The 15,330-nt window shown below is 42.6% G+C and overlaps 1 protein-coding gene across 1 annotated transcript in view; it reads right to left on the reverse strand.

The window, feature by feature from the left end:
- Nucleotides 1-1,509: 1,509 nt before the first annotated feature.
- Nucleotides 1,510-15,330, reverse strand: part of ATP9A (ATPase phospholipid transporting 9A) — a 97,207-nt gene continuing 83,386 nt past the window's right edge. The window contains exons 23-28 of the mRNA XM_083146502.1: nucleotides 14,575-14,730; nucleotides 8,177-8,241; nucleotides 6,097-6,205; nucleotides 5,946-6,003; nucleotides 4,766-4,969; nucleotides 1,510-3,204 (exon numbers count right to left, since the gene is read on the reverse strand). Coding sequence (XP_083002628.1) covers nucleotides 3,068-3,204; nucleotides 4,766-4,969; nucleotides 5,946-6,003; nucleotides 6,097-6,205; nucleotides 8,177-8,241; nucleotides 14,575-14,730 — 729 coding nt within the window. The 3' untranslated portion in view covers nucleotides 1,510-3,067. The remainder of the gene's footprint in view (nucleotides 3,205-4,765; nucleotides 4,970-5,945; nucleotides 6,004-6,096; nucleotides 6,206-8,176; nucleotides 8,242-14,574; nucleotides 14,731-15,330) is intronic.

A 15,330-nucleotide genomic window follows, 5' to 3' on the forward strand; every position in this document is an offset into this window, starting at 1 on the left:
CTACCCATCTATTTAATGTACCGGTAATTGTATTAATTCTGAGGAAAACAATAGTGTACCAGTTGAAAACTTAAATGTAATAAAATAAAATGAAATACAGCTATTTTGCTTTCTGTTCCATAAAACTGTTACAAGAATACATCAATTACATAATATTTTTTACTTCTTATAGTAACAATTTCATATGGAATCTAATCCATTTTTATTTTTGTTATACCCCTTTCACACCGCAGCTATACCACGGTATATTGTCGATTTTTTTTAAAATGTGTCAGCCCGGTTCTAGGTGCAGTGTAAAAGCTCCATAGTCAAAATACCGGGTCAACAATCCCAGTAATTCAAATCGTGTTAAAAGAAGGATCCTACAAGGTTCAAATCCAATCCATTTTGCAGTGTGAAAGCCTCTGATGCAATATTTTGAACACATGACTGTGCCACAGAAGGTGATAGGCTGTCTCTCTGCCTGATGACATAATCCTGAATCAGGAAACCAGACAAATAGAATGTGAAGTAGTGGAGAAGCATTGCTGGCATATTTCTACACTACAGAGCATACAGTTATAGCAACATGGACTGATTAGGAGGTGAGGGAGTTGCTTTGAATAAGAGGGGACGCAGGCATTGACAGGCAAATCACTGGCACTGTAAAGGATATATATATATATATATATATATATATATATATATATATATATATATATATATATATATATATATATATAATCTACCATTTGTATTTGGTCCAGTACATAAGCATCTACAAACAGGCTTATTTTTTAGCTATAATACAAACATGTGAGCCATAAAAGTCCATTACAAATCACATTACACTGTTTTCTAAGGGTGAACCAGGTTTCACCTAAAGGCCCATCTTGTGCAAACCATTGCAGGCATCTAACCAAATAGTCTGACAATTAGATTTTACTTTAGTTAAACATTTAAATTTTAGGGTCCACTAGGAACTAGGCTGAGCAGTTGCCCACATCAGCTGCTTTCCACGTGCACCAGGGCACTTCTCAGTAAAACTGTATTTCCAGCAAAATCTACAGTCATTATTCATTTCGTTTTAATACATGTTTGAGGGAAGCTGACTTTTACACTAATCTCAATACCAGTTTATAGTTGTTCTTGAGAGCCTGATTAATTTGCTCCTACAGTACATGCACAAGTCACATTAATGTATGTGTATTACTAACTGAGAAGTGAATCTAAACTAGAAACCTTGATTGGATCTAGAATATTAGGTTAGTAACAATCGTACAGACATGGGGTGGCTGTCAGCAGTTGCTAGGATCACACAGATGAACCAGATGGCTTGGCTGACCACTGGGCCTGAGTTTGGGACAGTTGGGAACTCTGGGGCTTACTGGTTCTACAAATTCTTCATTCTGTGTGAGATTTGTCTCTTTAGTGCCACCTACTGGGCAAAGCGAAATATTCAGTGCCCTTCTACCTGACGGTGTAGTTTTTTTAATGCTCTTTTGATAAACGCCAATAAAAACCAAGTAATTTCTGCAGAAATGTACTTTATTTCCTTATGGATCCCTTTTTTTACATTTTGAGGCAGGTGTTAAATTATAACTCCACAGAATAAATAAAAAGTTCATGAAATACAATATAAATATGTTCATCTCATTACAAAATAATCAGAAACACAGTATGTAGCAAACACCAGGACACCAGAATTTACTCTACAGCAATATTGCACAAAATGTCAAAGAAAAATAGGAAATATCATTGTAGTCCACTCTAATAACCCAGGGGAATGGTAATTATTGAAGAGTCAGTAGTAGCTCTGTTACCATAGGAGGCATGGGCTGGAATTATATAGCATGGGCATAATCCCAGGCCTGAATAAATGAACAGTGACATGGTGATTGGAGTACAGTAATGTGGGGTTCTGCATACTGATGCCCCTGCATCATGGGATTTATTAAACATATCATTTCGGGAGAGAGTTCTGCATCTTCGGAATGATTGGTACGTTTACAGTCTTTCCCAGAATCAACAGCATAATCTGTGCATTGCTTTATATTTGCAGCATATGATCACATGCAGTAACAGAACATGGGGACATGCAAAACTTAAACCACATGATTGTAAAATTACATTACTACTTTGTGAGCCATTGGCAAAGTATACATTTTGGCACTCTGTAATGGAATATTTATGGGAGGGGCAGGGAGTTCACGGACAGAATTTTGTATTCAGTTTGGATGAAGCATTGTTCCATTCTTGTTTATGTTTATATAGATCTTTTAATTGTCACTGCATCATCATACATGGACCAGCATCTATGTCACAGTAAAAGTAAAGAGCGCAACAGCGGGTGCTTAATGTCGAAGATTAAAAACTAAAGATCAGGGTTACGCTTGCTTAAAAGTCCAGAACTAATTTAGCTTCCAGTGTAAATCAGGACATCACAGCCAAGGATAAATAGGAAATGGTGAAGAATAGTGCAAAGTGAGTGTACAAGCGGTCATATACTACTACTGACCTGGTGACGGAACCAGCAAAAGGACATGCCATATAGTGATCATTATTGGTCAGGTACAGAGGAAAGGTTGGATGCTCTGAGAACATCTAGCTTCTCTGGTAAGGTTACAGTACTGCTATTATTAAGAGCGCGCACACACTTTTTGAACATTCAAGGGCAAAATATCAATTACTTGATCATCTTTCTCACAAAGAACAGATTAACGGATATTCATAGGTGTACAGTACTTGCAGGTGCTGGCTCCCTCAGATCAAATCCAACGTTCCCTTATGTATCCCTCCATGGATGAGTAATAACAGAGTTTACCTACACTGATAGATTCCAGTCACAAGTATACAAGCAGAGTAAAGGACATCCAGCAGTGGCAGTCTTCTAGCTCTTAGTTTTTTGTAGTATAGCAAAGAGCCAACTATATCCAGTAGTACTTAAGTCAGGTGACCCTGTATCATTTGTTCCCTTTGAGGAATGATCTTAAACCATTTGATCATCTTCTAAATGCTAAAGTTCCGAAGTAAACTTCCTTTTTTTGTATCCACTTGTCAAAAAAGCAGCATCAAGCGTTCGTTCATTCTAGGTTGTTAACTTGGAGTAGTTGGGAGGAGAGAATTTTCGTCTCAGATATTTCAGCACGTAGAGGGGCAGACAGCTGACCAGTGTAATCACAGTCACTTTCCACAAGAAGGACAGAGTGGTAATGAAGTAAACATCTGTAACACATACCGAACATACATAAAAAATCAATGGTTTGTAAGAAGAGATGAATACAAAGGGGGGCATTCAATGTTGGTCACTATTTCCGCCGGGGGTATTAGCGGTCGTCACCTATTCAATGATGCCGTTTCCGACAGATCAGATCTGTTTTGTCGAAAATTGCCGTACATTTTTGAATTCACGGCCGTTTTTCGATAATCTGTACCCATTTTCCCCAACACAGCCAGTTTTTGACACTCGACAGGCAGAACATTGAATACCGCTTGTCGAGTGGAGTGAAAACGGTCCGGGATTTCCACTGTTGGGACATGCATACCGTCCAAAAGTGATAGAACTGTTTCTGTGCATAACACTGCAGGTTTTATAGATAAGGCGTAGCACAGATGGTTAACTCAAATTGACTGAAGTACTAATTAGGGCATACATGGCCCAGCATTGATATACTCATAACCTGGACTGTTGGGGTGACTTGAAAACAGACTTTGAGGAACCTCTGCTATACAAGGCTGTGTACACACCTGGTCACAACCTGTCTTATGATTGGTTAGTGCATATACACTTACCAATAATCCAATCATTACGTTGTGGCTGACAGTAAGGTATTGGTGGTCAGCGAACCTAGATGTTTTCTGATAAATCTGCAGATAAATTGGGCATTGGCTGTCCTGAAAGGCCGACGCAATATCTGTGAACTACATCGTTTCACCAGATCACAGCTTCTACTATTTTTAGGTATTACTACACATGTTAGATGAAAATATGATTCTGCTAGAAATTAAGCTAAATCAATATGCAATGTATCAGATAAGAGGAAATTGTTCCTGCTTAAATATACAGTGCAGAGGTTATTGGGGTATATTCAATGATTTTTGCGAGCTGTGACAGAGAGCAGTGCTGAGTGCTTGCTGTCACAGCTCGCACGGTCAGTATTCAACTGACCCCCCTGCACATGCCGTTTCCCCATCGCTGGGTTTTTGCAGCAATGGGGAAATGGCGTGTGCAGCTATATGCAGCGTGCTCCTTGCATTAGCTGCAAACCTCGCTGTTTGGGTGAATCCTCACTGTCCTCTGACTGTGAGGGTTCCCCTGGAACATTGAATAGGGTGAGCGGACGGTGCGGGGGTTAAAACGGGGAGGGTCGCTTGTTTTCAGCGATTCCCGCCATTTAACCCCCTCGCTGGCTGCATTGAATTAGGCACATGAATTTAGCAGACATGCTAGAGCCACACACTTATGGGTGCATGCAAATGAGGTGAAGAATTGTAAATAATAAATTTCTTGGTGGGTACTTTAACTCTCCCTGAGCTTTATAAATACCCCTCTCTGTCCCAAACCATTTCAATCTGAGCCACCAAACGCTATGCTACACACAGGTTTACAGCCTCCACCTTCTGTACCCAGTAAGAACAGAATAAGAGGAATCGATTTGCCCTGTGAAGTATCTATTGGTCATGTGTGATATGGTAAACAAACCATGCATAATAATTCCTATCTACTGTATGTTAGGTCATGAGAGGATTAGGAAGTGGTTAATGGTGTAAGACAGACAGTTCTTACCAATAAACTCGTGTAGAAAAACCAAGGAGGCAATATAACAGGAGAGACTGAGAAGCTCGCCCACGATCATCAGCCAGTGCCAAGTCTGAATGGTCAGTGCCACCATTAGAAGTTCTGTGAGGATCAGAGATGTGAAGGAGATAGCCACAATATGGACAAACTCTGATTCAAACAGAAGCAGAGCTCCGTACATGATGATGCTTCCTGGAGAAGGAAGGGGATAGTTGTTAGAGCAGCTGAACGTTAAACAGAATTCATCATTGCCTTAGATAACTTGGTGCACTCTGAGTTTAAGGAATGGGGCAGCCTCACACAGTGGGAGCTGGTCAGTATTTCTGCCTGCTGATGCCTCGCCTTCTGTGATGCTGATGATTCCATTGGCTACATCATCATGAGCATCCGCGCAAATTTCTCCTGCCTTTGATGACATCCTGCAACCCCCACTGTAGTAATGGGAGGGATAGTGTTGTGGCAGCAGGTGAGGTGTACCAAGTAGTCGGCAATCACACTAACTCCTAACCACAGCCCAAAAACATAGTTCCTTACCAAAGTCACTAATGTCCTACCAGAAGGGGTGTGGTTTAGCTCACAGAGAATGTCTATGTCCATATTATCCAAATAAATGAACAAAATTGTGAAAAACATCATTCTATTGACATTGTACCTAGACATTGTCTGTGACCCATCCTGATACCTGTTCGGAAAAAAATAATTTGTTCCACTAAACCACTCTGCCTTCTTTCAGAAATGTAGCATTGTTGGTGTAGTCAACTTCTGAATAATTACATTGATAAGTGGAATAGCCTCCCAGCAGAGGTGGTAGAGGCAAATACAGTAGTACAATTTAAACATGCTTGGTATAGGCATATTGATATCCTGCCAAAGAAATAAGGAACAAATATGGTTTGAGGTAACATGGTTTAAAAAGGGGCAAACTAGATGGGCCAAGTGGTTCTTATCTGCCGTCAAATTCTATGTTTCTATGTTTCATAAACCTCCTGTCTGCAATCTTATTCTTCCTAAGAAGCCTCAATAGACCCATGAATAAATACTGTTAAAAAAAGAAATTTCTAGCAATATTAGAATTGCTACTCTTTGTACGGTCATCGCCTGCATTACCAGCATACATATATAGCGAGAAATTACAGAGCAAATTCTGGAATATTGCCCTAAAACATACCTTGGTAAATGCTAATCAGCACCCAAATAAGGAATGTTTTGTAGGACAGCGGTCGTCCCTGGAAAGAGAGGAGAGTTGTAGGTGGTGTGAAGACACTGTATACAAGGGCAGGAGTACAGGCATTCTAAGAGCAGACATTAGCTACACACACCTTAAGAAGATCTTTGTACAGCTCAGGATACAGCATAGCCACTTCTGACTTTACATCTTTATCAAGAACTAGGGAGAACACCGGGAACATTGTGTAGATTGTAGAATATCTGCAAGAACAAAAATTATATCAGATCACACTTATTGAGTCATATAGTGCTGGGATTTCATTTAATTTATATCCTCATCCTTGCATACAAAGGAGGAACACGGAACACCTGGAGAACTTGATTTGAGCCTCATCCTTCCCCTAGCTTATAATGTGACCCTCTTACTTTTTTCATCCTGTTTGTTTTATAAAACCAGACTCTGGTTTTAGTGGTTTACATTTTGTCTGCCTTACTGTCTCCACTCTCGCCACTCCCAATGATCTTGTTTGAAAACTTAAATAAAAATCGACTGTAAAAAAATAAATATTTTCTATTTACACACCTAGGTTCGGTCTCCCTCATTTGCATAATATGCCACTGGCAATTAGGACAGTGGCTTTCCGTGAAGGAGGCTATTAAAAGGGTACATTATACAGTGGCTTGATAAATTACTCCGTTTTCTATATGACTAGTTACACAGTAATGTACATGGTTTTCTGTTGTAGTCTGTTTACTAATCAAAGCTCATTGGCCAATTTTATGTTATGTGCCTCTAAAGAACTGGTGGACAAACTAGTCCTAGAGATCTACAAACAGGTCACGTGTCCAGGCCAGCTTTGGATGTGTACAATGTATCAGTTAGAAATGAATGCAACACATGTTTGATAATGTGACAGTTAAGGCCCATACACACTGGGCAACTTTAAGCTGAAAGTCGCTCAATACAGCATGTCTGAATGGCTTTCAGCTGAAAGCCACTCAGTGTGTAAGGCCTGCCGATGAGTGGTGCCGCAACATCACCGGGAAAGCTGCTCATCTGCTGGTAATACCAGCAGATGAGCGGCTTTGAGTACGGCTTTGCATAGTGATGTGCTATGCAAAGTCGCCCGCCCCCCGCTGGGCTGGGGGAAAGCCACTTCATGTGTATGCATTGAGCGGCTTTCCCCCCCATCAATACACGTGTATGGAACTTTAGTAATGACTACACCTGTGCACCAAGCTAGTTAGTCTGGAAATGTAGCGGTGACTTATTATTGGTGTGATGTTTGTTTCGGTTAAAGTCTAATATCTTGTGTTGGGTGAGCGTACACCGTAACTGTTCTTTGTTTATCGTGTAGCGTATAGTCTGTTTTTGTACAGAAAAACAATTCTGTGCAATTGATGCATATGCCCATCAGCCCCTGCAGGACAAAGCAACATCTCATAGGTACGATTTGGCATAAAATCCTTCATTTAGACAAGAAAAAAGTGGATAGAAACAATAAATCTTTTCTTAGTTCTGTCTGACTCACAAGTTTGGCTTTTCCTGATAGAAATACCACAGCACAATAAGAGTGCGAGTTAGGGGGGTTTGGCCATCACCCATTCATTATCCTGATTACATCACACAAGCCCACAGGGGCCACAGATTCAAAGGGCTATGCTCTTTGAAAATAGTGAGCAGGGTGGAGTGGCCTTGCCGCGAACCGTGATACTGTACATGGTCAGTCAGGAAGGGCGGTATACAGAGAGTAGAAAATAGTAACTCGTTCGATGGCCTTCAGATTACTGGGCATGAAACAAGCTGTATTTACATAGAACAATTCAGTGAGGATACGTGCTACCAAAGCAGGTCCAACAGGAATGAATGCCATCTTATACATTAATGACTAAATGTGCACTGATAATATTAGACATTCAACCATTTAGGGATTAAAACCTATAAATCACTGTGAATGAATAAATAAATATGTTTGTAAAGACAAAAAATGGGTCCCTAGCTTTAGGAACCACAGTGGAGAAACAAACAATGTATATGCACAAGCGCTATTTCAGGGAATGGCATATACCCTCATACCGCAGGGATTTTTGACTGCGATTAGCCGCCGAGTTTACTCCAGGGCTAATTGAATACCCCCTTTCATTTGCGATAGAACTACTTTCTTATTCTTGCTCCTAATTGTTCAGTTCCATCTGACACACACACACACAGTCACAGAAAGCTGTACATACCCAATGATGAGGAATCCTTGGTACAGGGGAACAGAGGCAAAATAAAATACAGATGAGAAGACTGCCTGTAACGAAACCAGGTACATATGGTTACTTCTGCCCTTTTCAGCATTTTTAACGATGTCCAACCTGTTTCTAAAGATCAGCTATTAACAGTTGAATGGTCATTCTCTACCAAGCAGTTAAAAGCAGATGGTGCTTTATATTCTCAAGAGGTGCAAAAGTACATATACACCTGAGACTTAGGCCATGTGTTCTGTGGGTCTTTAACCATGTGCTGGGGTGATAATCTATGTTGTTGGGTCAGTAATTATGCCACTTGCTTCCACAGACACAAATCCTCAATACCTGACCTGTTGGGTGTTCTAGAGGGTTAGACCATTGGCTCACAAATTTGATCCCCAGGTTTTTATAAAAGGTCAAGTTTTGAGGATATCTCCGTATTCCTGGGGGTTATACAGTGCAAACCGGGTTTTCAGCTAACAGCTTTACTTTCACATGAAAATCCGATACGTCTATTTCACACAGTCTAAAAACAGCCCAGGCATTGTCTCCGGCACTTGCATTTTGCTATTACAATATACAGCATTAGCGGGTTGTACATTTACAGAATAGGCAGCAGCAGTTTATGTGAGGTCATTGCGAGAGGAGAAGTAGAAGAATGATCAGGCCTTGTACTATACTCTCATGAGAGGAAATATAGGGTGAAAGTGTATTGTGCAGTTACTACAATTCTGGAAATCCCTCTGTGGAAATTATATTCCTTTTCATTTCATACTACGAATGTTAATATTGTATTCATTCTTGTCAAGGCCAGTAGCAGATTGCATTGATAAGATTATCACTGCAGTAAAGGCTGGTTGGTTAGTCAACATTCTGCCAAGCCTCTTCTGTGTAACGCTTATACATGTATTAGATCAGTGGTTCTCAACCTCGGTCCCCAAGGACCCCCAACAGTGCATGTTTTCCAGGTCTCCACACAGAATCACAGGTGAAGTAATCAGCTCCACCTGTGGATCTTTTAAAATGTGTCAGTGAAGAACGAGTGCACCTGCCAGGTGACCTGGAAAACCTGCACTGTTGGGGTCCTTGGGAACCGAGGTTGAGAACCACTGTATTAGAGGGTAACAGCTTTTATTATACTATCATTATAATATATTTAGGAAAGTTATTTTATAAGTAATAAACAAGGATTTATGGAAAAGTGTTGATTACCGCTTCATACAAAACAAAATCATATTTTTTACATTTTCCCATAGGTGGGGGTGTCCTATCCATTTAGATTTTTGTCACAATTTACACATACACCATTCAGTTAAATATTTTTGTTGTGTTTTTTTATTTATTGGACGTATATCCATGCTTGGCCACAGGTGACTTAGGGTGTAATTCAGACCTGATCACAGGCCACATTTTTTTCAGAAATGGGCAAAACCATGCTGCACTGCGGGGGGGGGGGGGGGGGGGGGGGGGGGGGGTGTGTGTGTAAAAAAAAAAAAACGGCCAGTATTTACTCTGCACATAACCAAAATAACTCACCCAAAACAAAAAGGTGCCCATACACTTGTCCGATTTGGACCTAGAAATCATTGGATGACATCCCCTCTGACCCAATGCACGGTCCTGTGCCTATCAGGTCGCAGTGGGGAGGTCAGACGGGCTGCACATTAAATCAGTCTGAATTAGGCCCTTAATTAGTACCTCTGTCAATTGTATATAACCATCTGTGCTGAGCCATGGATATTTTTAAAACCAGGACCATTAAGGGTGCCACGAGGAACCCCAGACCTATGCTATACTTCAACAAATATTAAATTAAATTAATTTTTATTTTCTGCAAACTGCATGCAAAAGTGATCATGAGAACACAGTTTAAAAAGTATGTTTGTTGTTAGCTTTCACATACCTACAAACATCACTTAACTAAGATGAAACAATATATGTCCCTCAAACAATATAAGAATTTGTGAAGATGACTGTAATGAATGTAATTTCTAACCAGGCACATGACAGGGCGCCTAGTTAGAGTAGTTTAGTCCACCTGTTTGGTTTAGAATGTGACATGTGAGCAATCTCCTTTAGCTCAGCCCCTGCAAAGAAATGGCTGCTATCTTGTTGGGTGTGGTAATAGGGTCCGACAGTCGAGATCCCGACAGTCATTAGCCCAACGTTGGGATCCTGACTGGCCGGACTCAGACAGCATGGTGAGCGCAACAAAGCCCCTTGCGGGCTCGCTGCGCTCGCCACTCTGCAGGTATGGTGGCTCGCTACCTATTCTATTCTCCCTCTATGGGGGTCGTGGACCCTCATGGTGGAGAATAGCCGGTGGCCGTCTGGCACCCGGCTGTCAGTCTTTTGACAGTCGGGATTCCGACGTCGGGTAAATGACTGTCGGAATCCCGTCCGTCACCCATCTTGTTGTAGACAGATGCTAGAGGTCCTACTGGATCTCTAGCATCTACCAGGGGAGCACAGTGCATACAGCGCTACCAGGGAGTGCTGCATTCTGGGAGCATGTAACCCCTGGGAAAGAGCATGTACTGTAGGTAAAAAATAAGGTACTTGTTTCCTAGCACGGCCACAAATCTTATGGATCGTGTACCTTTAGTTAAGGTACACGATCCATAAGATGGACCCGATTTCCTTTGAAATCAGGTCCATTTGGCCGGCTAGGATAAAATATCGGGGGCATCGCGTCGGTCGGGACCGTTAACAATGGTCCCGACGCGACCGACGCGATGCCCGCGATTTCCCCATAGGCTTCAATGTTAAAAAATATTTTAACATTGAAATCGTGTCGGGAAAGGTAAAATATCGGGGGCATCGCGTCGGTCGGGACCATTAACAATGGTCACGACGCGATGCCCCCGATTTTTCCATCGGGTTCAATGTTAAAATATTTTTTGACATTGAAATAGTGAAAAAATGTGAAAAATGTGAAATGGGCCAATATGACCCATTTCACATTATAGATGTCCCCGTCGTCACCCCACGATAGACGCCAACCCGAAGCGTGGCGAGCGGCGGCGGTGCGCGTCCTCCGACCTTTTCATTCCCCTACTATCCACGTCGGCGTGGAGTTGAGAATAGAATAGTGTGGCGAGCGCAGCGAGCCACCGAGCCCGAAGCGTGGCGAGCGGACGCGGATACCTTCACAGTTATACGGGTCCCATCGCGGGCTTCACAGGTGTCCGTGGCGACGCGGACACCTGTGAAGTCCGCGAAGGGACGCGTTTACCTGTGAAGGTATCCGCGTCCCCTCGCGGGGCTCGCTGCGCTCGCCACACTATTCTATTCTCAACTCCACGCCGACGTGGATAGTAGGGGAATGAAAAGGTCGGAGGACGCGCACCGCCTGCGCTCGCCACGCTTCGGGTTGGCGTCTATCGTGGGGTGCAGTGTACGCCGTTAAATTTGGGGGGGGTTGGGAATATTTTTACATTGAATACAATGTAAAATCGGGTCCCAGGGACCCGATTTACATTTCATTAAAAAAAAAAATCGGGTCCAAAATCGGTCGGTCGCGACGATCGCATCGCATGCGACCAAATCGCATGCGATGCGATCGACCCGATTTTTCCGACACGACCACCCCGATGTAAATCGGTGTGGCCGTGCTAGGAAACAAGTACCAAAAATAATGATAATTCTATGTATGTTAGGGCGAGGGGGTTGCCACAGAAACTTTTTTGGGCAGGGGGTGGGCACATAATGTCTAGTTACACCACTGAGGGCCATGTTACCATACCAATATCTGATGCCAACCAGGCACACATTGAAATGGTAACCATAATGCATCTCTAACAGATCCATAGAAGGACATAATGCCAAAAGGCACTGTCAAGCCTCATACACATTCGACGATAGTAGTCAATGGTTTCACCTGGAACCAACTGGAATTCCTGGACAAAACTATATAGCGTGTATACACTGAGTGATTTTTACAAACTATTTTGTTAGTGGCCACATTTTAGTAGTATGCCGTCATTGTACATCCAGCACAATCGGGGAATATTGTCAAACTACATTGTTGTTAACTTATGGGAGCCCGCATCATTAAAGATATAATGCATTCACACTAGACCGGGCATTCCCAACCATGGTCCTCAAGGCACACTGATGGTCCAGGTTTTAGTTCTATTTATGCATGAGCACAGGTGACTTAATTAGTTTAGTTATTTTGATTTAACCACCTGTGCTAAAGCCTGATTATCACTAAACACCTTACACTGAAAACGCTGTACATACGGTGCGATTTGGGGCTATTTTCCAAGCGATCTGATTAGAGCTCTTAGAAATGGAGCCCTGATCGCTCAGTGTGTATGGTTCGCAGTGATGGGTGGTCCTGCACATCGCCCGCAGAGAAAGCCACTTCTTGCACAGGCTTTCCTGCTATAAAAAAATAGGCAAAGCCCAGCTCAGCACACAGCATCGCAGGTGTCCCTTGATGTGTGCTGAACGATCGTGCTTAAGCAAGTTGCTCATTAAGAGAGCCAGGTCACCCCGTGTGTACAGGACTAAAGGGTGCCTTGAGGACTGTGGTTGGGAATGCCTACACTAGACGATATGCAAGAAAATGTCATTATGACTGGTTGTTATCATGCATATCATTTAAAATAGTGTCCAATGATTATGCAGCTGAACAATACACCACAGCCAGAAGTAGAATCCATAAGTGTGATCAGCATCAGAAAATGGGTAAGGTCGCAGGCACAAAACAGCGGCACTTGCTTGTATTGCAGAAAAAGCTCAGCCGCTTCCAGTATGCTCACATCCAGCTCAGCGCCTGTTTGTTTATGTTTCAGATCATTGTTTGAAACAAGAATTTCCTTCTATTAAACCATATTAGTCATCACCTCAATTGTACCATTTCCTTCTGTTTACAAACCATCTATTTGTGGAGGATCTGCGCTAACTCCCAATAACACACCGGTGCCAACTGCCATTTATAAAAACATCTCTCACAATTAAATTTTTATAAAAATGTATTGTATAATTTTTTATTTTTTTTATGTGTTCTATTGAAGGATTTTCTAACCTATAGCCACACCAATGACTGTAAGATAAGAGCAATAACATGATACGAAAGACATTATTGCCAATAGCCATATAACAGTCTGAGTATGCAGTAAGTATGCAGGTCATAAAGACGCACCCGTCCAAGCATAGCAGATGTAATTCCTATTAATAGTAAGCATTGCTACCATCCACCTAAGACGGATATGTCTTTAAATATCAAATGTGGTTACATGTACTAGAATATATGTAAATGATAAGATTACTTCCTCTTTTAATTCACAAAGCTGCTTGTATTCACCCTTAGGACATACTGTACTTGTTGAAACGCGTTATCAGGCTATCTCTGACCACCCACTTGTGCCCGGGCACACCACCTGATTTTTTGAGAGCCTTCAATCCAAGCCATTCCAGGATGGTAGAAAGTGTGCATTAGGAGCAGTGGTGGCTCATACCTTTTTTGGGGACGGGGGCTGCCTCTGGCCGAGATGCAGGCACCCCCACCCACGCTGGTCCCTGCAGTGAGTTCCCAGCACTTGTGCTCTGATGACAGGCACCAGGACTGGCCCATGCGCAGTACAAACCTCTGTACTGCGCATATGGCCAGCTTCTATGGGCTGCTATGGCAGCAGCTCATAGAAGTAATCATGGTCCCCGCGCCTGTACTATACAAATGACAGGCACCAGGACCAGCACGTGTGCAGTGCCGATATAGGTACTGCGCATGCGCAAACATAGGAAGTCACTGTCAATCACAGTGAAGCCAGAGCAGTTTCAGAGACTGCATCTGGCATCACTACAGTGGCGGTTTTTACCTGGGGGTGCTGCAGCCCATAGGTAAAAACCGCCACTGATTAGGGGTATATTTACTTAGCTGGAGATTTTTAGAAGTGAAGATGTTGCCCATAGCAACCAAATTCTAAGCTATTAATTTTAGAAGGTGCTAGATAAAGATAAATAGAATCTGATTGGTTGATATTGGCAATATCTTCACTTCTAAAACCTGCACAATACATTCTTTAAGCTAAATGTAAATGAATGAGAAAAAGTTTACATCTATAAGTGAATACAAAGTACTGTAGGTCATACTAGTGATCAGTTCCAGAATTAATTTACAATTCGTAATTATTTCCGAAATAAAACTGTTAAGATGACACTTGGAATTTACCATGTGGATTTCTTGGGAGATGGGACATATACTGGGTACAGAAGTGACCAGTTATTCTACAATATTAATATGATACCTCTGAGTCAACACGGAGATGTAGGGTAATAGGAGAACTGCCATTACCCTATACTGGTCTCAAAAAGTAATGGTGCCATAATACAAGCTATACAGGCCTAAAACTAAACTCAGGCACTACAGTATATATATGCCATACCTGCATTGTGCTGATACAGAGACTCCGGTGAATAACAAACTGGCTCAGGCCGGCTGATCTCTTGTAACTGTTCCGTCCGTGCACCATCAGGAGACGGCCCAGGTGCTTAAACTGTGTGACTGAGAAATCTGCAGCCAGCGATGCTTGTTTCCCTTCCTGAAACCCAAAGGCAACATAAGATACAATCTGTTTATGGACATAATAGGGACAGTGATGTAGCTAGGTGCCACGGTGCCCGGGCATGTTTCGTGCCCCCCCATTTTACACATAATGCTCACTGTAGTAGTAGTCCTGTTGATACACATGCTTCCAATAGTGCCATATACACATAATGCCCCTTGCATATAATGTCCACTGTAGTAGCAACACATACACATAAAGCCCCCCATAGTAGCACCATTTATACACACAGTGCCCACTGTAGGTTCAGTGCTCACAGAATGCTGGAGACGAGTCTGGACACTTACTTTGCAGGAGTAGGGACAGCTGGAGGCTGAGTGACATGAAGGACCTCCGTCCTCTGCTCTAATAGGCGTCATTATAGTTGCTGCCAGTGCTTCAGGAAGATGAAGAGAGAGGACAGAGGAGGAGCCCCAGCAGCACAGGAAGGAGGGTGGATAAGAGAGTGTTGCTGAAGATAAGCCGGTGCTGCCTGACAGACAGAGCGGCTGCGGTAGCCGGCAAGAAGAGGTCAGGAGCAGAGGATGCAGAGCGTGTCTCCTGCACGGCGCCTGCTGAGCTGAGCGCCGGGACCCG

Source organism: Crinia signifera, chromosome 6, assembly GCF_055691185.1.
Source record: "Crinia signifera chromosome 6, ASM5569118v1, whole genome shotgun sequence".
Classification (NCBI taxonomy): Eukaryota; Metazoa; Chordata; class Amphibia; order Anura; family Myobatrachidae; genus Crinia; species Crinia signifera.